At 37.6% G+C, this 26,724-nt stretch overlaps 1 protein-coding gene and 1 pseudogene across 2 annotated transcripts; both read left to right on the forward strand.

The window, feature by feature from the left end:
• Nucleotides 1–22,260: 22,260 nt before the first annotated feature.
• Nucleotides 22,261–25,700, forward strand: LOC107805707 (uncharacterized). 2 transcript variants are annotated; one of them, XM_016629778.2, is made up of 4 exons: nucleotides 22,261–22,408; nucleotides 24,139–24,489; nucleotides 24,914–24,963; nucleotides 25,099–25,700. In XM_016629778.2, the coding sequence occupies exons 2-4, from the start codon at nucleotides 24,192–24,194 to the stop codon at nucleotides 25,327–25,329; spliced, it is 579 nt and encodes a 192-aa protein (XP_016485264.1). In that variant the 5' UTR covers nucleotides 22,261–22,408; nucleotides 24,139–24,191; the 3' UTR covers nucleotides 25,330–25,700. The 2 variants fall into 2 exon arrangements, with proteins under 2 accessions (XP_016485264.1, XP_016485265.1); XM_016629779.2 differs by having other exon boundaries at nucleotides 24,177–24,489.
• LOC107805708 (delta(12)-fatty-acid desaturase FAD2-like) lies at nucleotides 22,840–24,132 on the forward strand (annotated as a pseudogene).
• Nucleotides 25,701–26,724: the final 1,024 nt, after the last annotated feature.

A 26,724-nucleotide genomic window follows, 5' to 3' on the forward strand; every position in this document is an offset into this window, starting at 1 on the left:
TAATAATATTTCACAAAACCCCGAATCTCATGATCATAAGCCTTTGAATGTAAGGAAACAAAAGTATAGAAGGGCTAATACAAAAAAAGGGAGAGTAGAAAGAGACTCTTCGGTCTGCGGACGCGGCAGATATACCTCGGAGTCTCTACAAGCGCCTCATCTCACGAGTGATAAGTCTGAATGGAGGTACCTGGATCTGCACATGAAAACATGTGCAGAAAGGGCATGAGTACACCACAACGGTACTCAGTAAGTGTCAAGCCTAACCTCGGTCGGGTAGTGATGAGGAAGGTCAGGGCCCTACTGAGATTAAATGAAATATAAGGTATAACAAAATAAGATAAGAAGTACAGTTGAAAGCTAACAGTAAGAATTAATCTAGGATAATAAGGATAACAACAACTGAAACAGAGACAAAAACAATCACAAGAAAATATCACTCTTCACAAAGACAATAACCGGGGATCTCTCAGTATCCCGAGGATTCTATATTGGTATCCCAAGGATATCTTGGTATCCTTAATATATACTAGGGATATCTTCGTATCCTGAGCATCTCTTGGTATCCTCGATATAGACTAGGGATCTCTTGGTATCCCGAGGATCACTTGGTATCCTCAATATATGCTAGGGATCTCTTGGTATCCCAATGATCTCTTGGTATCCTCGGTATCCCGAGGATCTCTTGGTATCCACAATATACGTGCCAGGGATTTCTTGGTATCCCGCAGCTCAGTTCAGATCATAAATACGTACAGGGGATCTCCCGGGATGTCGTCCTGTAGTCCCAAAGTAAAACACACAGCAATAACACAAAGAATACTCAATTAAACTCAACTTCATACTAAGGTAAAATAGGTAATTCTAACCTACCATGCTTCACATAATACAAATAAGGCAGTTTAAGCAAATAAAGAAGTTAAGTCAATTAGACATGCTTCTCTAAGCTAGCAGCAGGCTTAAATTTCAAGTAATGTAAGCAGGAAAGGAAAAAAACATAATTAAAGTTACTTCGTGAAAACAGGATTTTCAACAATTAGCACAAGTACGCACTTGTCACCTTACGTACAAGGCATTTCAATTATCACAATACAAATCCTAAGGGGAATGTCCCCCACACAAGGTTAGGCAAGCCACTTACCTCGAACCAGCTCAAAATCAACCCGAAACCATGCTCTAGCCATGAGTACTCGACTCCAAATGGCCCGAATCTATTATATTCAATTGAATAATGTAAATAACACTTCAAGTAACTGATTCTACAAATAAATTCTAAGCTAACACGTGAAATTAGGTAAAATGACCAAAATGGACCTTGGTCCCACGTCTCGAAATCGGGTAGAATTTATATTTTCAAAATCCTCATCCTCTCACAAGTTCATGCATACCAAAATTATCCAAATACAAGGTCAAATTCCCAATCAAAATTTGAATTCTATGTCTAAGAACTTTCTTCCAATTTTTCTCCAATTTTCACTTCCAATCCGAAAGTAAATGACAAAACTAACAATAGATTAATGGAATACGACTAGAAAGGGTTAAGGAATTGTTACCCACTAATTTCCTCTTCAAATTTCTCCAAAATCGCCCTCTCTCGAGCTCCAATTTAATTTTTCCAAGTTTTGAACTAAACCCTCGATTATGTCCCTTTTCTGACCAGTGAAACCGCATCTGCGGTCCTGCTTCTGCGAAGACCCTGTCGCATCTGCGACATTTCATTAAAGGGGGACTTCTGCACCTGCGACTGCTTTACCGCAGATGCGATGCGCTGACCGTATCTGCGGTCAATTGCCTTTTTGCCTCAAAGCACTTCTGCGGTTGCTCGACCGCTCTTGCGGTCTCGCACCTGCGGTCCCCAAGCTGCAGGTGCGATTATGACAGCAGCCTTGAAGCTTCAGCTGCAACTCACAACTCCAAACCTTCCCGTCAACCATACGAAATCATCTCGAGGTCCCCGGGACCTTAACCAAAAGCACGAACAAGTCATATACCACTATCCAAACTTATACAAATCTCCACAACACCTCAAATAACATTGAATCAACCAATTAGCATCGGACTCAAGCCTAAGAACTTCAAAAACTCACAAAATACGCTTTCGATCAAAAAGTCTATCAAACCTCGTCCGAATGACCTGAAATTTCACACACACGTCACATTCAACATTACGGAGCTACTCCAACTTCCGGAATCCCATCATGACCCTTAGATCAAAATCTCACTATCAAACCGAAAACTTCAAAAAACTCAACTTTCGGTATTTCAAGCCTAAATTAGCTACGGACCTCCAAAACACAACCCGAACATGCCCCTCAGCCCGAAATCACCCAACGGATCTAATGTAACCAACGAAATTCCACTCCGAGGCCATCTTCACACTGTTCCGACTATGGTCAAATTTCCAAAACTTAAGCTCTCATTTAGGGACTAAGTGTCCCAAAACTCTCTGAAACTCCAAATAAACCTTCTCGACAATAGCAAAAACAAACACAGGGAAAGCAGTTAATAGGGGATCGGGGCATAAATTCTTAAAACAACCGGCCGGGTCGTCACATCCTCCTACACTTAAATATTCGTTCGTCCTCAAACGAGCACAGAGAGATACCTGAAGTAGTGAAAAGATGAGTTGGTAGTGGTTGCGCATATCCTACTCGGTCTCCCAGGTCACCCCCTCGACCGGCTGAACCCGCCAATGAACCTTCATTGATGCGTTGTTCGTTGACCTCAGGTTTCTAATCTCCCTATCTAATACTTCCACTGGCTCCTCAACATAGGATAGATCCTTGTCCAACTAGACTGAGCTAAAATCCAACACGTGTGACGGATCACCGTGATACTTCCAGAGCATTGAAACATGAAATACCGGGTGAACTCCTGCCAAGCTGGGAGATAGGGAAAGCTCATAAGCAACCTCCCCGACATGCCGCAATATCTCAAAAGGACCAATAAACCTTAGGCTCAACTTCTTTTTCTTCCCGAATCTCATAACGCCCTTCATAGGCGATACCCGAAGCAGAACCCGCTCTCCAACCATATAGAAAACATCACAAACCTTTCGGTTCGCGTAGCTCTTCTGTCTTGACTGGACTGGAGTCTATCCTGAATCAACTTAACCTTCTCCAAAGCATCCTGAACCAAGTCTGTACCCAATAATCTAGCCTCACCGGCTCAAACCAACCCACCGAGGATCTACACTGCCTACCATATAAAGTCTCATACGGTGCCATCTGAATGCTGGACTAATAGCTGTTGTTGTAGGCAAACTCCGCCAATGCAAAAATCGATCCCAAAACCCTCCAAACTCAATCACACACGCACGAAGCATATCCTCAAGAATCTGAATAGTACGCTCGGATTGTCTGTCTATCTGAGGGTGAAATGTTGTACTCAACTCTACCCGAGTTCCTAACTCATGCTAAACGGCCCTCCAAAACCATGATGTGAATTGAGTACCTCTATCTGAAATGATGGAAACTAGAATACCATGTAGACGAACAATCTCCCGGATATAAATCTTCGCTAGACGCTCCGAAGAATATGTACTACACACAGGAATGAAGTGCGTGGACCTGGTTAGCCGATCCACAACCACCCAAATGGCATCGAACTTTCTCAAAGTCCGTGGGAGCCCAACTACAAATTCCATGGTGATCCGCTCCCACTTCCACTCCGGAATCTCTATATGCTGAAGCAACCCACCCGATCTCTGGTGCTTATACTTCACCTACTAACAATTGAGGCACCGAGCTACAAACCCAACTATATCTTTCTTCATCCGCCTCCACCAATAGTGTTGCCTCAAATCCTGGTACATCTTCGCGGCACCCAAATGAATAGAATACCGCGAACTATGGGCCTCCTCTAGAATCAACTTCCGAAACCCATCAAAATTAGGTACACAAATCCTACCATGCATCCTCAATACCCCGTTATCACCAATAGTCACATCTCTAGCATCACCATGCTGAACCTTGTCCTTGAGGAGAAGCAAATAAAGGTCATCATACTGGCGCTCCCTGATACGATCAAATAAGGAAAACCGAGAAACCACGCAAGTTAGGACCCGACTGGGTTCCGAAAGATCCAATCTCATAAACTGACTGACTAAAGCCTGAACATCTATCGTCATGGGCCTCTCCGCTGGTAGTAAATAAGCCAAACTCCCCAAACTCTCTGCCCGACGACTCAAGGCATCGGCCACCACATTGGCCTTGCCCGGGTGATACAAAATAGTGATATCATAGTTCTTCAGAAACTCTAACCACCTACTCTGGCGCAAATTAAGATCCTTTTGCTTGAACAGGTGTTGCAAACTCCGATGATTAGTATAAATCTCGCAAGGAACACCATATAAATAATAGCGCAAGATCTTCAGGGCGTGAACAATGGCAGCTAACTCGAGATCATAGATAGGGTAATTCTTCCCATGTACCTTCAACTGTCTAGACGCATAGGCAATCACCCTATCGTCCTACATCAATACCGCTCCAAGGCCAATCCTCGAGGCATCACAATAGACCTTATAAGACCCCGAACTTATAGGCAATATCAAAACTAGGGGTGTAGTCAAAGCTGTCTTGCGTTTTTGAAAGCTCGCCTCACACTTTTTCGTTCACTGGAACGGAGCACCATTCTGGGTCAACCTGGTCATAAGGGCTGCAATCAATGAAAACCCATCCACAAAATGATAGTAATAACCCGCCAAGCCAAGAAAACTGCGTATCTCTGTAGCTGAAGATGGTATGGGCCAACTCTTCATTGCTTCCACTTTCTTCGGATCCACCTTTATCCCCTCACTAGAAACCACGTGAACCAAGAATGCCACGGAATCCAACCAAAACTCACATTTCGAGAACTTAGCATATAACTTCTTCTCTCTCAAAGTCTAAGCACTGTCCTCAGGTGCTCCTCATGATCTTCCCGACTCCGGGAATATACCAGAATATCATCAATAAAAGATAATGATGAATAAGTCAAGATACGACCGAAACACACTGTGCATCAAATGCATAAAGGTTGTTGGGGCATTGTTCAGCCCGAATGACATAACAAGGAACTCGTAATGACTATACCGAGTCTTGAAAGCAGTTTTCGGGATATCTAGCTCCCGAATATTCAACTGATGGTACCTCAAACGCAAGTCAATCTTAGAAAACACTCGTGCACCCTGTAGCTGGTCAAACAAATCATCAATACGAGGCAAAGGATAACGGTTCTTCACTGTAACTTTGTTCAACTGGCGATAATCAATGCACATACGCATAGAACCATCCTTCTTCTTCACAAACAAGACAGGAGCACCCCAAGGTGATACATTTGGCCTAATAAAACCCTTATCAAGCAGTTCCTGTAACTGATCCTTCAACTTAGGAGGAGCCATACGATATGGAGGAATAGAAATGGGATGTGTGCTCAACAATGGATCAATACCAAAATCAATATCTCTATCAGGAGGCATGCCCGAAAAGTCAGCAGGAAACACATCAGAAAAATCTCATATTACTGGGACTGAATCAACGGAAGGGGTATCAATACTGACATCTCTCACATAAACTAGGTACATGTCACACCCCTTCTCAACCATACGTTGAGCCTTAAGGAAGGAAATAACTCTACTGGGAGTGTGATCTAAGGCACCCCTCCACTCAACACGCGATATACCTAGCATAGCCAGCGTTACGGTTTTGGCATGACAATCAAGAATAGCATAATGGGGCGACAACCAGTCCATGCCCAAGATAATATCAAAATCTACCATGATGAGCAACAATAAATCGGCTCTGGTCTCAAAACCACTAAAAGCAACCAAACACAACCGATAAACGCGATCCACAACAAGAAAATCTCCCACAATAATAGAAACATAAATAGGGGAACTCAAAGAATCTCGAGGTACACCCAAATGTGGAGCAAAATAAGAAGACATATAAGAATAAGTGGAGCCTGGATTGAATAGAACTGATGCTTCTCTGTGACAAACCAGGACAATACCTGTGATGACAGAATTAGAGGCAATAGCCTCGGTACAGGCAGGAAGGGCATAGTATCTGGCCTGGCCTCCCCCTCTTGGGTGACCTCTGCCTCCCCGACCTCCACCTTTAGTTGGATTAGCAGGTGGGGTAGCAACTGGAGCTGTAACCATAGCCTGAGAACTCTGCAGGTATGCTGCGGCTGAGAAGTCTATGGAGGTGCACTCCTCCCAAGTCTAGGGCAATCCCTCACCACATGGCGTGTGTCACCACACTCAAAACAAGCTCTGGGAGGATGTGGCAGTGGGAACTGTGTGGTACAGGTACTTTGAGACCCCTGAACACCTGAAACACTGTGTGAAATCTAAGATTCAAACAGAGTTGTCTGACCCACAAAACCTCTACCATGTCATACTCTTCCTCCAAAATAAGGACCAATGGGTCTCTCCAGTCTACGAGGTCTCCTCACTTCCCTATACTCTCTCTCTCTCCTGACCTTGTCTGTCATTTCTCTCCTGGACCCACCTGCCTTCTACTCGGTGAGAGGTCCTCACCACCCGCTGAACTGGGACCACAGGCTGTGTCGCTATGACACCTGGAATCCGACCAATGAGAACTCGCTGCTCTGGAGTGGGGGTGGCGGAAGTCAGGGTCCCTTCCCCGATCTGTGAAGTAGTTGGTATCACCTGAATCAACCCCGCATGAACTAACGTACCAAACATGCTCAGGAACTATGCAAATGTCTCCTAAAGTGCTAGAGTAATAATAGCAGTAGGCATATCAGGTGCCTGGACTCCGGCTGGAACTACTGGTGGCACCTCGGTGGAAGCTCGCGCGGGTGCTCTAGCTGCACTACGTGTGCGTCCTCGGCCTCTACCCCGGCCCCGACCTCTGACGGCTCAGATAAGGGGCGCGGGTGTCTGGTCACCTCCGGTAGCATGTGTCCTCACCATCTTAGGATTGTGATGTCAAAAATCTAGCACGACAGGGAAATCAAATGAAGTGGAATTTTTCTAACGGTTACATAGCCTCTCATAGATAAGTACAGACGTCTCCGTACCGATCCACGAGACTCTAATAAACCAGCTTCTGATTCATGACTCCTATGAACCTAGAGCTTTGATACCAACTTGTCACGACCCCGGTTCGACCTCCGTGAACCATCATGATGGCATCTAGTCTTTACGACTAGGTAAGCCTAACAATGCAGAAAATAAACCAATTTGAGTAAGAAATAAATAAAACTCAAAATAATGAAATAAAACAGTATTTTAAAGTGCTTCTCATCATACACAATATCGACTATTGAAAACTACTATTACTTCCCAAAACCCAGAATCTCATGATCACAAGCGTTTGAATGTCTACACGCATCTAACTCCAGAATATCTAACAAGGAAACGAAAGTACAGAAGGGCTGATATAAGGGAGAGTAGAAAGGGACTCTTCGGTCTGCAGATACGGAAAATATACCTCGAAGTCTCTACAAGTGCCTCGTCTCACGAGTGATAAGTTTGAATGGAGGTACCTAGATCTGCACATCAAAAACATGCGCAGAAAGGGCATGAGTACACCACAGCGGTACTTAGTGAGTGTCAAGCTTAACCTCGGTCGGATAGTGACGAGAAAGGTCAGGGCCCTACTAAGATTAAATAAAATATAAGGTATAACAAAATAAGATAAGCAGTACAGTTGAAAGATAACAGTAAGAATTAATACAGGATAATAAGGATAACAACAACTGAAACAAAGACAAAAACAATCACAAGGAAATACCACTCTTCACAAAGACAATAACCGGGGATCTCTCATTATCCCGAGGATTCTATATTGACATCTCGAGGATCTCTTGGTATCCTCAATATATACTAGGGATCTCTTGGTATCCCGAGGATCTCTTGGTATCCTCAATATAGACTAGGGATCTCTTGGTATCCTCAATATATGCTAGGGATCTCTTGGTATCCTGAGGATCTCTTGGTATCCTCAATATATGCTAGGGATCTCTTGGTATCCTGCACTTCAGTCCACCATATATGCTAGAGATCTCTTGATATCCCGCACTTCAGTTCAAATTAAATACGTACAGGGGATTTTCCGGGATGCCGTTCCGTAGTCCCAAAGTAAAACACACAGCAATAATACAAAGAATACTCAATTAAACTCAACTTCATACTAAGGTAAAACATGTAATTCTAACCTAGCATGCTTCACATAATACAAATAAGGCAGTTTAAGCAAATAAAGCAGTTAAGTCAATTGGACATATTTCTCTAAGCTAGCAGCAGGCTTAAATTTCAAGTAATGTAAGCAGGAAAGGAAAAAAACACAATTAAAGCTACTTCGTGAAAACGGGATTTTCAACAAGTACGCACTTGTTACCTCACGTACAAGGCATTTCAATTATCACAATACAAATCCTAAGGGTAATGTCCCCAACATAAGATTAGGCAAGCCACTTACCTTGAACCAGCTCAAAATCAACCCGAAACCACGCTCTTGCCACGAGTACTCGACTCCAAATGGCCTGGATCTATTCAATTCAATTGCATAATTTAAATAACACTTCAAGTAACTGATTCTACAAATAAATTCTAAACTAACACGTGAAATTAGGTAAAATGACCAAAATGTCCCTCGGGCCAACGTCTCGGAATCGGGTAAAATTTATATTTTTAGAATCCTCATACTCTCATGAGTTTATGCATGCCAAAATTATCCAAGGTCAAATTCCCAATCAAAATTTGAATTCTAGGTCTAAGAACTTTCTTTCAATTTTTTCCCAATTTTCATTTCCAATCCAAAATTAAATGACAAAACTAACAATAGATTAATGGAATACGACTAGAAAGGATTAAGGAATTATTACCCACTGGTTTCCTCTTCAAATTCCTCCCAAAATCGCCCTCTCCCGAGCTCTAATTTGATTTTTCCAAGTTTTGAACTAAACTCTCGATTCTGCCCTTTTCTGACCAGTGAAACCGCATCTGCGGTCCTGGGACCGCATCTGCGATATTTCATTAAACGGGGACTTCTATACCTATGACTGCTTTACCGCAGATGCGGTGCTGCTTTTGCGGAGCACTGATCGCATCTGCGGTCAATTGCCTTTTTGCCTCAAATCGCTTTTGCGGTATCGCACCTCCGGTCCCCAAGCCGCAGGTACGGTTATGACAGCAGCCTTGAAGCTTCAGCTGCAACTCACAACTCTAAACCTTCCTGTCAACCATCCGAAATCATCTTGAGGTCCCCGGGACCTCAACCAAAAGCACGAACAAGTCATATACTACTATCCAAACTTATACAAATCTCCACAACACCTCAAACAACATCGAATCAACCAATTAGCATCAGATTCAAGCCTAAGAACTTCAAAAACTCACAAAATACGCTTTCGATCAAAAAGTCTATCAAACCTCATCCGAATGACCTGAAATTTCACACACGTGTCACATTCAACATTACGGAGCTACTCCAACTTCCGGAATCTCATTCCGACCCTTAGATCAAAATCTCACTATCGAACTGGAAACTTCCAAAAACTCAACTTTCGGCATTTCAAACCTAAATTAGCTACGGACCTCCAAAACACAATCCGAACACACCCCTAAACCCGAAATCACCCAACAGAGCTAACGGAACCAACGGAATTCCATTTCGAGGTTGTCTTCACATGTTCCAACTACGGTCAAATTTCCAAAACCTAAGCTCTCATTTAGGGACTTAGTGTCCCAAAACTCTCCGAAACTCCAAATAAACCCTCCCGGCAACTCACAATAGCAGAAACAAACATGGAAAAAGTAGTTAATAAGGGATCGGGGCGTAAATTTTTAAAATGACCGGCCAGTCGTCACACAAATATAAATCAATATCCAATATGGCATGTTGCGACGTGTAACCCGATCCAAATATCACTCACAATGCAGATCTACGGCCCACATCAGTCAATAATCTCTCAAGTCTCAAAGACACACAACCTCATAGAACTCAGCCCAAATAGTACCACGTATGAAAAATAACAACATGTGATGAATTAAGCAAGTAATATACAGAGACTAAGATATGATATGTAAATCGGGAATCATGATTGAGTATATATAGTTACAGTTGAAGCAAACACCTCAAAACAATAGGAATAGCCCATTATTTCTCAACCAAATAAGCATTTAGCCTAAGCATGATTTCTATCATGGATCATAACTCGAATAATCAAACGAGTAGGAAAGATATGGATATAACAAAGCATGATAGCAATACAAGTCCGACAATAGTTTAAAGTCGACTTGAATCCTGAATACTCTAGTGCAAGCACCCCCAGAGTTAATAACCCTCAAATCCAAGTTTAGATATGTTACTTACCTCAAAACGCAGAAATCAATGGTCCAAAATGCCCCGCACACGCGAATCGGCCTCCGATCGGCTCGAATCTAGTCCAAAACAACTTAATATCATCAATAAGAGCCATAGGAAACAATCTCACATAATAAAGCTAAGGTCTTTAATCAAAATCGAAAAGTCAACCTAAAAAGTCAACCCCAGGCTTGTACTCTAGAACTCGACCAAACTCACAAATTCCACACATCCATTTCATTACGTGTCCAAATACATGTGTTTCATCCAATTCCATCTACAAATCGACCCTCAAATCACCAAATCTCACTCTCCAATAACATAGTCCAAAAATCTCCAAATTATCCTACCTTAGATTCATGAAAATTAGGTATAATAATTAATGGGTAATCAATATCTTATACCAAAATTGAACAAACTTCACTTACCTTTTCAATTAGGATGAAAAGCACTCCAAAAATCGCCTTAGGCTGAGCTCCACAAATCCAAAATGAGAAAAACACTCAAACCCTCGATATTATAGAGTTTTCCAGCAAACTCGCACCTACGGCTCATACAGTCGCACCTACGACGCCGTACTTGCGGACAGTCCATCGCAGGTGGGAAAATTTATTAGTTCCATGACCATGCACACCTGCATTCCTCCCTTCGCACCTGCAGGAATTCTTCTGCGATCCGACTTCCGCATCTGCGAAATCCTTAGGCCTTCATCCAACTCCACTTTTGCGCACTCTCGTCCACATCTGCGGGCTCGCAGAATCGTCAACACCTTCGCACCTACGCTCCTAGCCAGCCTCCATCATACATCGCATCTGCGCACATAGGCCACATCTGCAGCCAACTCAACCGCATATCCGAAAGCACCAGAAGCCAAAGCTTCAGCAAATAACACCAAGTCCTCAAATGGTTCGAGCTCAATCTGAAGTACCCCCAAGATCCTCGGGACCCCGTTCAAATATACCAACCAATCCCAAAATACAATACAAACCTATTCGATGTCTCAAATCACATAAAACAACATCAAAATCACGAATCGCACATCAATTCAAGCCTAATAAAACTAATGAACTTTCAACTTCCAAAATTCATGTTGAACCATATCAAATCAACTCCGAATGAACTCAAATTTTGTGTGAAAGTCCCAAATGACACAACAGACCTATTACAACTCCTCGAATCAAAATTCAAATCTGATATTAACAAAGTCAACTCCCGGCCAAACTTCTCAACCTTTCAAAACTTCAATTTTCCAACTTTTGCTAACAAGCATCAAACCAACCTAAAGACCTCCATATCCAAATTCGGACACATGCCTATGTTCAAAATCACCATACGAAACTATTGGAACTACCAAATACCATTCCGGAGTTGTCTACCACAAAAGTCAAATTCTAGTCAAATTTTTCAGCTTAAGGTTAAAGAAATAGAAGTTAAGAAAAGAGTAAAATCTTTAAACGATTGGGAAGAAGAGATGAACAGAGTAAAAAAAAAGTTACGGGATAATATCAGTTCATAATTTAGCTAATATGTTAACTTTACAAGTCTATAGAATAAAAGAGAGAGAGTACCGAGTAGGATTTTCACAAATATAAGATTTAACTGCAAAGAATTTTTACTATTAATGTCCAATAACCGCAACAACTACACCCATCCAGAAAGTTTTGCTAGAAGTCTTACTCAAAATTTAGAAGAATTTATAATAGACATAGATAGTAGATTCTATTCTATAATAGATCTAGCAGTACACTTTATCTACCTAGAAAAAAATAACAGAATCTGTTTAGATAAATATAGAAAACAACTATACCTAATATCGAAAATATTCAGATATCACCAGTCAATCTACTCCCACTATCAGAGAAGAAGGTTTCAAAGAAGGAGAAGAATATACTACTAGACAATTTTATTGTTCGCCAAATATATAAGTTACCATCATCTGATATATATTAGCTATAAGACCACTAGAAATTATAAAAAATATATAAGAATATTAGAATTAGAATTAGATATTTTTAATACCGAGGATTTTCAGAATTTCCTTTTTCATGAAATAGAAAGAACAAGTATTGAAATACAAGAGGAGAAAAATTATATTCAAACAACTAGAAATAAGATAAAATATATTCCACTAGGTTAAAACCATATGTTAAGACAGCATCCTATAGCCAAAGAAATAGCCTTTAACTATTGGCTTTTAAGAAGAGATATAGTCAGAAAAGAAGAGCTAAAGAAAATACTAAAAGGAACTAAAACACTACTATCATCAACTTTAGAACTAGCTAAACAAATAGAAATATCAGATTCCAAAATAAATAGAGAACAAAGTTATATAATTAAAAGAAGTATTAGCTTAGAAACTATATCAGCTTTAGAGTGGGAAATACAAAGTATAGAAGGAGAAATATATTTACAAAATCAAAGAATAAAGTTCTTTAAAAAAAGAAAAATTTGGATACCCTTAGGATAGACAATATAGCTACCTTAAAAAACCTAGAATATTTAGATTTAAAAATATATCCGGAAAAGAAGTATAGAATAGTAAAAGATAATACGGTAATTAAGTGTAATTTTAGCAGTGGAGAACATATATTACATAGCGAAGACAAACAATATAATACAATAGTAGATTTAATAATAAATTTTGGAGAAAAAACACAAGAAAATAATAAAAATTTAATAAGAACACTAGAACTAGTAGAAGCATTACAAATTAAACAGAAAAAGACTCTAGAGAAACTAGAACAAAATTTAGACTTCATAAAATCACAAGAAGTAGAAATAGACAGAAAAATACAATATTTAAATAATAAGTTTAATCTAGAAAAAATACCTACGAAAAACGAAATAGAAAAATTAATTAAAACTATTACGGAAAAACCTCAGGAATTAGAAATACAAACGACCAGGCTAATAGAAAGAATAACAGATCAAGTAGAAGTACTAAAAAGTGAGATAAGTGTTTTAAAAGAAGAAATAGACAAAATAAAGGAAATCGCTCTTTCATGAGTGATATAGAAGTAGATCCAATATATGAAGAAGCATTAAAACTTACAGAAAGAATTCAACCCAACCCAGAAGGACTAACTAGTTATATCCCTCAAGGAAAGGCAGATCAAACAATAATAAAATAAAATAATACTTTAATAATATTACTTCTAGAAATTAATAAAAAACTAGATAAAATTATTAAAGAAAAAGAGATAAAAACAGAAATCCCAAAGGTTGACGTTTTAATAGAATAATTAAAAAGAGTTGAAATAACACCACAAAAAGATAGAATTAAAATAAGAAAACCACAAAAATGGACTTTTTTCCAGGTGGGAGAAACGAAGAAAGATCAAGAGTAAGTTTTTCAGATAATAGAATAGGTAATAATATGTTAGCAAGAATCATAACTAGAAAAAGACAAGATGACAATCAGAGACTAGATGAAATAATAGATATAGACAAAGACATACAGATTTTTCAGCAGAATCAACAAAGGTTACTAAATCCGAAAATATTATATAATACGGGGTATTTTTCAAATAACTCTCATCTATATAGACATTATAGAGAATAACAATTATCAGCTATAGGAAGTAAAGTAGCTACATTAAATTTAATAAATCCAGATTCAGTAAGACAAATAAAGAACTATAAAAGGAATTTAATGCATATGGGATTAATAGTAGTCAGATTAAAAGGATTAACTAGAAAAAACTTAGGAACTAAAGTATTAGTAGTAGTATATGATGATAGATGGTCAGATCAAAAGAAATCCATACTAGGTTTAACAGAAGTAGACATGACAAATAATGGAGGAATATTTTATATCAGCCCAAACTTTATGATAAATGTAGCAGAATTTGAAAAAATATTAAATAAGAATACAGACTAAAGGATATGAAGAAATGAACAATGGAAATAATTTATTAATATGTGTAGGTTTCATAGGAAAAATGGCAACAAATAGTAATACAAGATTCAAAATTAAAGTAGACGATGTAGTCGAGGTAATGAGAAATAAAGGAATAAAACTAATAAAGCCTATTAAAATAAATCCAGAAGAATATGCTGGACTAGAATAGAATTTAGAAGATTTTGCAAAACCAAAAATATTTAAGCCAGAATCGCATTTAATGTACACAAACTCAAAAGGAGAAACCTCAATTAGATTTACTAATTATAATTATTCCACCCAAAAGGAAATAGACGATACAACGGAAAGCACAGTAGAAGATACTGATACTGAGTTTATGAACATAGAAGTAATACCAGACGAATTTGAAGTAGATATAGCACAAGAAAGAGCAAAGAAACTAGTTAAGAAAAATAAAACTCAGACTTTCCAGTGTAAAGGATGTAAACTTAGAAGGCTAACCTTAAGCGAAGTAGAAGAACACTTTAAGAAATGTGAATTGAGAACAGATACTTGGGGATATAGAAAGGAAGATATTTTACAGAAAAAATCAGAGAAATTAGATAAATTTTTTTATGAAATACAAGATAGTTATGAAGAAACAGAAACAGAATCCTTAATAAGCCTAAAAGAATTGATGGAATCAACCAGTTCTAGCCCAAGCTCCTTCCAAAGAACAACCTATCAAAGCACAGTAGATACTAGTACATGAAATGTACCTCGACAAAGAGTTTACAGAATAGATCAAGAAACGGAAATAGAAAATGTAAAACCGTCAGGAAAAAGAATGCCTATAGAAGAACCTATAAGAGTACAGGAAGGAGGAAGTAAGGGTAAAATATTAAATATAGCAGCTCATGTTCCACAAATGTGGAACTCAGTAATAGACCTATGGAAAGGAATAGTAGTAGCGGACTTTATAAAAACTTATAATGATACAGATGCAGAAACAATGTATAAATATATGGAAACTTTCTTAGGAGAATCAACCAAAGGCCTATGGGAAGCCTATAAAATAGAATTTCCACAAGATTTCCAAATGTTAATAGCAATGGGAGCAAATCCTTATAATTTTACAAATAAGATACATAGTTTAATTACAGGAGAAGATTCAAATAGTGGATTAGTAGTATTACAGAAAAATGCTTTAATAAAACTAGAACAATTAAGTATAAGTAGTTGGTTTCATATAAAAAAGTTTTTAAATGACTATTTTTATTATTGTACTATAAGCGGGAATGCTTTCAATCAGAATTTAGGTAAAAAATTATTCAATAAATTACCAGGAGTTTTAGGAAGAGAAATAGAAGAAAGATGGTATAAAAGAGAATGAGTAATACAGAATCCTCATGCAAAATGGTCTATAGGACATAAAATACAACATATAATGGAAGTACTACAAGAAAAATGTACTAATCTACAAATACAGAAGCAATTAAAACAAAATAATATGAATTTTTGTAGATCGACTGTATATACAACGCAGAGTTATGATAAAAATGAGTATAAAAGTAAAAAATATAGAAAATATAAACCGCAATACAAATAAGGATATAATAGAAAAAATTATTATCTTAGAAAATCATCAGCTAGAAAGTCATATTTAGACAAAGATAGACATGTAAGGAAATATATAACAGATAGAAATTATAAAAATAAATTAGAATGCTTTACTTGCGGTAGTGTTGAACATCTGGCAAATACATGCCCAAAGAGAATTAATAATAAAACAAGGAATTCACAGTTAATAGAAGATTTTCAAGAAACTTTAATAAATGTAGATGAATATATGTCAGATAATAAAAGCATATACTCAATAGTAAGTGTAGAAATAGAAGAAAAAACCCCGATTGACACCTCAGAATCAGAAGAAGACGATCTAATAAATGAAGTGAGATTAGAAAGACTAAATCTAGAAGAAAATAATTTTGCAAATATATCAGAAGAATGTGCCCATAATTTCGAAAGAAATAAAGGGTGAGATAGTAACCAATGTTTTATATGTAAATGGTACCCCAGTAGAAATAAAAGAGCTAAATGTAAGCTATACTATTTAGAAGGATGTATAACTTGTATAGAAAAGGATTTTGAAACTAAAATAAATAAAGAAAAAAAATATCAAGAAACAACTAATCCTACAATAAACTTGAGAATAATGACATTAGAATCCAGAATAAATGAATTAGAAAAAAGAATACAGAAAATGGAAAAGGGAAAAGAAAAATTAGAAGATATAAAAGAAACATAACAACAGTAGAAGAAGAACTAATGAGTATAGAAAGTTATGATGCACTCATATGTAATGAAGATAAAAGGTTAAGTACAATAAAAATCCTAACAAGAATCAAAATAGAAGATTATGAAATAGAAACCTTAGCTCTAGTAGATTCTGGATGCACAAGATGCATAATAAATAAAAGAATAGTTCCCCCAAATCTGATAAAAACTTTAGACAAACCAGTTGCAGCCATGCAAATGGATGGAACTCATAATATATATAAGCATTATATAGATAAATCACAGATTAGTTTTATAAATACATGCTTAGATTTTTATAAACCAAGCTATAAAGTAGATAAAATTTGGGTAAGAGATTTAAATATAAACGTAGATTTTGTATTAGGATTAAGTTTTATGTTACATAATAATGGTAGTTGTCTAATAAGTAGGGATGGAGTAATATTCTTTAAAAATCTTACACAAACACCAGTACAAACAATAGAAACTGCAACTAGAATAAGAACAAGACTAAATGCAAGCCAGAACAACTTAGAAAACCAAGAAGAATGTTGTAAAGATTGCAAAGATAAAAATACATGTTGTAAAGACTTAAAAGAATCTAAAACCTTAATATTAGAAGAAGATGAAAATAGAGATATATTAGAAAAAGATTATACCTTAATAGACATAGAAACAGAACTATACAATTTTAAAACAGGACTACAAAAAATAGGAATCATAAAAAACGAAAAGGATTTAGATAATATAATAAAGATATTAGATGAAATAGAAATAATAGGAGATATACATTTGACTTCCGCAACAATTGGTATCAGAGCCAAGGTACTGTCTAAGTATGCTCTGTGGTTGCAGCATAGTCTGATCTTCCACATCAGAAAAGATTTATCTTGGTAACTGAGTCAAGGTTCTGTCTGAGTATGCTCTGTGGTTGCAGCTTAGTCTGATCTTCCACACCAAAAAGGAAATAATCTTGATTTGTGTCGTCAGCTATTAAATAATATTTGTGTCAAAGATGGGAGACAATAAACAAGAAGAATCGACATCAAGTGTCAACAATACGTCATCATTGGCATCTTCGCTTATGACAAAAATTGTGTCAAATGTGAAATTTGCGGTAGAAATTTTTGACGGGTCAGGACATTTTGGGATGTGGCAAGACGAGATTCTAGATGTCCTTTTTAAACAAGGGCAAGATCTTGCCATTGAAGAAAAAGGACCAGATGTTACTGGAGAAAGAAGATTGGAGAATTATCAACCGTATTGCTTACGGTACCATTCGATCCTACCTTGCTAGAGAGCAGAAATATCCATACACAAAGGAAACTTCTGCAAGTAAATTATGGAAAGCACTAGAGGATAAATTTTTGAAGAAGAACAGTCAAAATAAATTGTACATGAAGAAGAGACTGTTTCGCTTCACCTATGTTCCTGGTACCACGATGAATAAACATATCACCAGTTTCAATAAGTTGGTCACAGATTTGCAAAATATGGATAAAACTTTTGATGATGGTGACTTGGCCTTGATGTTGTTGGGGTCACTTCCTAATGAATACGAGCATCTTGAAACTACTCTACTCCATGGGAATGACGAAATTTCTCTCAGAGAAGTTTGCTTGGTTTTGTACAGCTATGAACAAAGAAAGGGAGGAAAATAGAAGGGCGGATAAGAAAAAACACTGGTTGTGAGGGTCGTCCTCAAAATCAAACGAGGACAAAGAAAGGAAGATCCAAGTCAAGATCTAGACCCAGCAAAGATGAATGTGCCTTTTGTCGAGAAAAGAGGCACTGGAAGAAAGACTGTTCGAAGTTGAAGAATAAGGCCAAACATAACAATGGAAAGGCCATTATGGATTCAAATGTAGCTGATGGTGATGATGACTTCTCATTAGTTACAACAGAGCCATCAACATCATCAGACATATGGTTGATGGACTCGGCTTGTAGCTATCATATGTATCCCAACAGGGACTGGTTCGTGGATTTTCAAGAAGGAGAATATAGAGTCGTCCACACAACGGATAACAGCCCTCTTACCTCATATGGCATTGGTTCAATACGATTAAGGAACCATGATGGAATGATTAGAACATTAACAGATGTTCGATATGTACCTGGTTTGAAGAAAAATCTCATCTCTGTGGGAGCCCTAAAATCAAAAGGGTTCAAAATCATTGCAGAAAATGGAGTGATGAGAGTATGCTCCGGTGCACTAGTGGTAATGAAGGTCAATCGGAAGAACAATAACATGTACCATTATCGCGGTAGTACAGTTATTGGGACATCGACAGTAACATCTAGTGACGAAAAAGTGGCAGAAGCAAGTAGGTTATGGCACATGCGCTTGGGACATGCTGGAGGAAAATCCTTGAAAACTCTATCAGATCAAGGATTGTTAAAAGGAGTAAAGGCTTGCAACTTGGAGTTTTGCGAGCATTGTGTCAAAGGGAAACAGACAAGAGTTAAAATTGGTACAGCGATCCATAATACTAAAGGCATTTTGGATTATGTATACTTTGATATTTGGGGTCCTTCCAAAACACCTTCATTGGGTGGGAAGCACTATTTTGTAACCTTTGTTGATGATTTTTCCCGAAGAGTGTGGGTGTATACAATGAAGAGCAAAGATGAAGTGTTGGGAATTTTTCTCAAATGGAAAACGATGGTGGAGAATCAAACAGGCAGGAGGATCAAGTGTATTCGCACGGACAATGGAGGTGAATACAAAATTGATCATTTCAATAAGGTCTGTGAAAATGATGGCATCGTCCGACACTTCACTGTCAGACATACACCATAACAGAATGGAGTGGCAGAACATATGAACCGGACCTTATGGAGAGGGTACGGTGTATATTGTCCAATGCTGGCTTGGACAAAGAATTTTGGGGTGAGGCAATTACACATGCATGTCACCTCATTAATCGCTTACCATCTGCTGCTATTGATGGCAAGACACCATTTGAAAAATGGTATTGAAAGCCTGCTGTAGATTATGACTCTTTGCACGTGTTTGGCTCAACTGCATATTATCATGTGACAGCGTCAAAATTGGATCCAAGGGCAAAGAAGGCTATTTTTATGGGGATTACTTCTGGAGTCAAAGGATATCGCTTATGGTGTCCTATGACAAAGAAAGTAATATTCAACAGGGATGTTACCTTTGATGAATCTGCTATGGTAAATAAGGTAACAGAAGATACCAAACAAAATGAGGGTTCATCTAAGCAGGTGGAGTTTGAGGAAAAATTTATTTTTCCTACACAAGAAGCAGAGGAGGAAACAAATGAAGATTATCTTCTGGAAGAAGAGCCAGTAGAGAGGGAGATTCCAACTCAGGAACCTCAACAACAACTTGAATTAATAGCAACTAGCAGGGCAAAAAGGACAATAACAAAACATGTTCGTCTTATAGAGACGGTTGCTTGTGCCGCCTCAATTATAGCTGATGATGTTCATACCACTTATAAAGACGCAGTCCAAAGTTCAGAAGAAGATAAGTGGAGGATTGTCATGAATGATGAAATACAGTCCCTTCATCAAAATCATACATGGAGATTGGTCAATCTCCCGAAGGGAAAGAAAGCAATTGGGTGCAAATGGGTATTTGCAAATAAAGAAGGATTTCCTAACCAAGAAGATGTTCGCTACAAAGCAAGATTGGTGGCCAAAGGATATGCTCAAAAGGAGGGAATTGATTATAATAAAGTGTTTTCTCCAGTTGTAAAATATTCCTCCATTAGAATTATGTTGGCTTTGGTAGCACAGTTGGATTTGGAACTAGTTCAGATGGATGTAAAAACTGTGTTTTTACATGGAAACTTGGAGGAGGAAATCTACATGACTCAGCCAGAAGGATTCAAAGTTGCTGGAAAGGAAAATATGGTGTGCAAACTTGAAAAATCGTTGTACGGATTGAAACAATCTTCTAGACAATGGTACAAAAGATTTGACAAGTTTATGTTGCGGCAAGGGTACAAGAGAAGCAAATACAATCATTGTTTGTATTTGCGCAAGCTTGAGGATAGTTCCTTTGTATATCTTCTCTTATATGTTGATGATATGTTGATAGCTTCTAAGAATTCGGAAGAAATTGATAAGTTGAAGATTCAACTGAAGAAGGAGTTCGAGATGAAGGATCTGGGTGAGGCAAAGAAAATTATTGGCATGGAGATAATAAGAGATAGACATTCAAAGAAACTCTATTTATCTCAAAAGGAATATTTGAAGAGAGTACTACAACGTTTGGGCATAGATGAGAAGACTAAGCCAGTTAGTACTTCACTTGCTCCCCATTTTAAGCTAAGTACTAGTATGTCGCCAAAAGATGAAGCTGAACAGGAGTATATGTCAAGGGTACCATACGCAAATGATATTGGTAGCTTGATGTATGCAATGGTCTGTACGAGACCTGACATTTCACAAGCTGTTGGAGTTATTAGCAGATATATGCATAATCTAGGAAAGGAGCATTGGCAAGTTGTGAAGTGGATTCTACGGTATATTCATAATATTGTAGATGTTGGGTTAGTTTTTTAGCAGGAAGGCAATCAATCTGTAGTTAGATATTGTGACTCAAATTTTGCGGGTGATCTGGACAAACGAAGATCAACTACTGGTTATGTGTTTACTTTTGCAAAGGCACCAGTTAGTTGGAAGTCTACTTTGCAGTCAACAGTTGCTTTGTCTACAACAGAGGCAGAGTACATGGCTATTACAGAGGCTGTGAAGGAGGCAATTTGGCTTCAGGGGTTGCTAAAAGAGCTTGACATTGGACAAAAAAGTATCACAATTTTTCTGATAGTCAAAGTGCTATTCAATTAACAAAGAACCAAGTTTATCATGCAAGGACGAAGCACATTGATGTTCGGTATCATTTCGTACGAGAAATCATAGAAGAAGGTGGAGTCACGGTAAAGAAAATTCATACTACCGATAATCCTGTTGATATGCTGACAAAGGTGGTGACTACGGTCAAGTTTCAACATTGTTTGGATTTGATCAACATTTTTGAACACTTAAGATTGAAGATGAAGACACAACAAAATTTGTTATTGAGAGAAAATTGAAGATGTGGAATTTTGTCAAGGTGGAGATTTGTTGAAAATGTCAAAAGTCCCACATCGGTGGGTGACATATTTGGTTGGGATTTTTTCCCTATAAAAGAAGGCCTAATGTTTAGGATTTAAACACACCTCTCATTTGTTTTCTTATCTTCTTAAGGCATTTGTATCTTCTCTCTTTAGTATTATTTCACTTGTATTTTTGGAGTGGAATAAAATATCGATTGTGTCTGAGGAAGTAGGCAAAATTGGTCGAACCTCGTAAATTCTGGTGTTCCTTTTATTGTTGTTTTATTGTCTTATTTATTATTTGGTGGCTGTCATAATTTTTGGTATAGTAATTATGACTCATTCGCACTATATACCTTTGGCTTTCCGCAGTACTATTAGACTAATCTGGTGGTCTCTTGGCTTTTTAATAAACAGCATTGCTGGGATTCCAGTAATCAGACAACTGGACAAACTAAGTAGCAATTTTTTTATCAGATTGAACTAAAAAGAGAACAAATCAAGTGATAAAACAATTCCCTATGGACATAAAATTAAATAGGATATAAGATGGCATTATTGGGAATTTATTAATCATCACTGTGTGAGGAATCTAATATTAATTATTTAAAAAAGATGAACAAAGTTTTAATTAAATCGCTTATTTTATTCTGTACTAGGACAATGGCGCATGAAGTCGCCACCAATTATATGGCCTTTTTTATTCAGTACAAGGATATTAATATAATTCTATTTAGACCTCTATCTGCCATTAATGAACAAATAATGTTGCCCAAACCCTTAGCCTCTCGTTCTCTTTTTTCTATAAAGAAGAGAGTAAGTGGGAGAGCTTTCAGTTAAAGGTTAGCGTAAGGAAGTCTCTTTTGATTCTTGAGGTACTTCTCTTTCACCAAAAATCTATATTTATCTATCAGTGTTTTGGATTTGTTCATTCTTGTTTTAGTTACTCCTACTAATTAATGTTAGCGTTTGAGTTGGTGATTTTGTAAAAACCTATTAAGTCTCAACAAATATCAAATTTGAACTTATAACTTCACTATAATGAATTCGATGATAAGAATCTTAAAAATTGAACTCAATAAATTTAAATCTTGAATCCACCTCTAACTTATTACAAAAAATTTACTGTTGTAATTTTGGAAGTTTTCAGACAGGCAAGTATAGTTCCCAAGCCTTCGAAAAATCCTCCGCCATATATATACCTCAGTTTCATCAACATTTTGCAACTCTAATTCATAGAGATGAACATTGGTGTTTGTCAAGATTAGGAATTCTGCAACCACCGGAATGAAAGATTTGACCTCTTATTCGTTCCTTCTCCTATCTATTCCAGGATTTCATACTTGTCTCCATCTTTTACTACATTGCTACCACTTACTTCCACCTCCTTCCATCCCCATATTGTTACCTAGCATGGCCTACTTATTGGATCGTGCATGGTTGTGTCTGCACTGGAATATGGGTTATTGCCCATGAATGTGGTCATCGTGCCTTCAACGATTACCAACAGGTAGATGACACCATTGGTTTTATACTCCACTCTACACTTCTAGTGCCATACTTCTCTTGGAAATATAGTCATCGTCGTCACCACTCCAACACTAACTCTCTTGAGCGTGATGAAAACCATGTGCCCAAGCTTAAAGCCGAACTAAGATGGCACACCAAATACTCGAACAGTCCACTAGGGCGATTACTCATACTTGGCTTCACCCTCACTCTCGGCTTCCCTCTGTACTTTGCCTTCAATATCTCCGGTAGACCTTATCATTACTTTGCATGTCACTACGATCCATATGGCCCAATATTTACTAACCGTGAGAGCCTACAAATCTACATCTCAGATACAGGTCTAATTGCGACCACTTATGTGTTGTATCGCATTACTTTGGCACAAGGGCTAGCTTGGCTTGTATGCATCTATGGGGTACCCCTCCTAATTGTGAATGGCTTCATTGTTTTAATCACTTTATTGCACCACACTCACCCTTCATTGCCCCATTATGACTTATCCGAATGGGATTGGCTAAGAGGAGCTCTAGAGCTACTGTAGGGCGAGACTATATATGGTGCGCTAAATAAGGTCTTCCACAACATTACCGATACTCATGTTGTGCATCATCTATTCTCAAACATGCCACATTACCATGCAATAGAGGCAACCAAAGCTGTCAAGCAAGTAGTAGGAGAGTACTACCAATTTGATAGTACTCCATTCTATAAGGCAATGTGGAGGGATTTAAAGGAGTGCATCTATGGGGAGGAAGATGAAGGATCTCAAGACAAAGGTGTTTATTGGTATAAAAACAAGTTTTGAAAAGAAGAAAACAAACAAGGTTTGAAAGACGAATACCAACAACTACTTACTTGGAATTGGTTGAATGTTTAGCTTGAGTCATTGGCAAGTATTTTGGATTGTCTATTTTTGTTATATTGTATTTGTATTGTTACTTTAAATACATTAATAACTAATGTTTTGGTTTGTTACTTTAAATTCGTTGTATTGTATATTTAAATCATCGTTATATAACTATGAAAATGTCTATTTTATATAACAACCAATTGGTGTGATGGATATGTTATATCTAATGGGTACTCCCCTCAGCTCTTTTATAAAAGGCACGCATCCATAACACTCTGCAGTTGCATACCTAAACAATGGAGCCATGGAAAGAACTGAGAGGAAAAGTAGTGATGGTGACAGGGGCGTCGTCAGGAATTGGGCGTGAGTTCAGTCTCGACCTGGCGAAATCTGGTTGCAGGATCATTGCTGCCGCTCGTCGTGTTGACAGACTGAAATCACTCTGTGACGAGATTAATTCAGAGGGCCCCCGGCGTGCAATTGCCGTCGAGCTTGATGTCACCGCCAATGGTGCTACCATTGAGGCCGCTGTACAAATAGCTTGGGATGCCTTCGGACGCATCGATGCCTTGGTTAACAATGCCGGCCTTAGAGGTAACCAAATAGCAGGAAATTTTATTTTAAGAATGTAAAATAAGTTGCTACTTAATTTGACAGCGGCTATATATATATATGAAATATTTACACAAGGAGTACTATTTGTAAAACAACAACAACAACAACAACAACAACGACCCAGTATAATCCCACAAATGGGGTCTGGGGAGGGTAATATGTACGCAAACCTTACCCCTACCCCGAAGGGTAGAGAGGCTGTTTCCAGGAGACTCTCGGCTCAAAAAGCAACAGGAGCCGATATATTAGTACCATAAAAATGCATAATAAAATAACAGCAATACAAGAGGGGCATGGTTGGTGTCAAAATATGTGTGTAGACGCATTCGCGATGCTAAACGGGGTGGAGGATCTGCTATTAATATATCCTCAATTACTTGTCTTAATCGTGCACTATTTCCAGGGAGTCTTGCTTATGCTTCTTCGAAGATGGCTCTTGACATGGTCACTAAGGTACATACTAGTAATTACTTTTCCTGCAAGAATTTAAAGTTGAATTATTTACGATTGTAGAAATATGTCATTCTTAATAAGGAAAGTGTGTAAGAAGGAGTAATTAATTAATTTATATAAAAAAATTAATGGCAGATGATGGCCCTTGAATTGGGAGTATCACCCGGAGTCTTCAAATCTGAGATAACAGAGAGCCTTATGGAAAAGGATCGGAATGGTTCAACAAAACCGTTCCTTAATAGATCCGGCTTTAACATCAGTTGTGAGGTACTTCAGAATATATATCGGGCAATGTTTTCATTGTGGACGCAGGAACTACCTTACCAGGTGTCCCCATTTTCTCATCACTCTAGTCTCTACAACTAGCTAGATGAGGACATGAAGACATTGATCCAGAAATATGCAGTATTACCATGCGCACAAGAAAAATGGACATGTACGTACGTTGGAGGAAAAAGAAATATTGGTTCTGTCTCATTGTATTAATTATATTTTTCAATTCACCAAGTGAAATGTGTCTTAATTAAAACAGTTTAAATACATTCTTGTATACATAAAGATTCTTGTTAGTTTTTTTTTTCTTTTTTCTTCAAGAAATGTTGCTGTGGAAACATGAGTTATTTTTAGTCGGTAGGTGTCTTAAATAAGGATAAACTTTTGATCGGTTGTACAAGAATATTAATTTTGTTCGTTTCATTAATAAATAATACTGTTGCATCAGTATGATGCATTTTTAACCTGCTAGCATATGACCGCAGTTGTTGGTCAGTGGAGAACACTAATTTTGCTCGGATCTAGAGCTGTACGAGCGTATTAATTTGAAGGGGGTACCATAGCAATGGTAAAGTTGTTTTCGTGTGATCTATAGGTCACGGGTTTGATGCGTGAAAGCAATCACTCATACTTGCATTAAGTTAGGCTGTGTACATCACACCCCTTAAGATGCGGAATACCTTGTCCACCAGGCGATTCTTTCATTAATAAATACTAGTACAGTAGTAACATTAAGTTCAATTTGTCTAGCATATGATCGCAGTTGTTCGTCAGTACGAGAATATTAATTTTGTTCGGATCTTGATCTGTAGTTATCTCTTAATAACTTAAAAACTAATCAAACAAGTACTGGACAAAGTTTTTAATAATGATAAAAACTGGAATCTAAAGCACATGGAAAATAGCGCATGAGGCGGTGATCGCAGTTGTTCAGTATGTTCGGATCTAAATTTTTACTTATTTCTTTGAGTTTAATTTATATATAACGATAACGGAAAATGGCCAAATATGCTAGTGAACTATGCAAATTAGGACAGATATGTCCGTCATTATTAGTTTAGCATAGATGTGTTCAGACCGTCCAATACTTGCTCATTCATACCCTAAGTTAGACGGAACCACTATTTTGTCTTTCTTAAATAATTGATAATCGAACCCAACCAAAATCTATTGACTCAATCCGTTATGACCTGACTCACGCTTATTTCTAGATGACCCCACTAGTTATTCCCTAATTTTTACTTCAACTAATATATTCCCTACATTGTTACTTACAACTACTGGACCACAATGTTTTGAGTAGTTCTGATTTTGATATAATATTGCTATTTAAATGGCACATCAAAAGAGTAAATTAGCAATAAGATCATATAATCTCATACACATGTATCCGAACTTCTTAGGAAAGCAGAATCATCGAAACCACTAAAGATTCACAACCATAAAACTAGATCATCAATTAACCATAAACATAAAATAAGTTAACAC

The sequence above is a fragment of the Nicotiana tabacum genome, chromosome 20, assembly GCF_000715075.1.
Source record: "Nicotiana tabacum cultivar K326 chromosome 20, ASM71507v2, whole genome shotgun sequence".
In the NCBI taxonomy this organism is placed as follows: Eukaryota; Viridiplantae; Streptophyta; class Magnoliopsida; order Solanales; family Solanaceae; genus Nicotiana; species Nicotiana tabacum.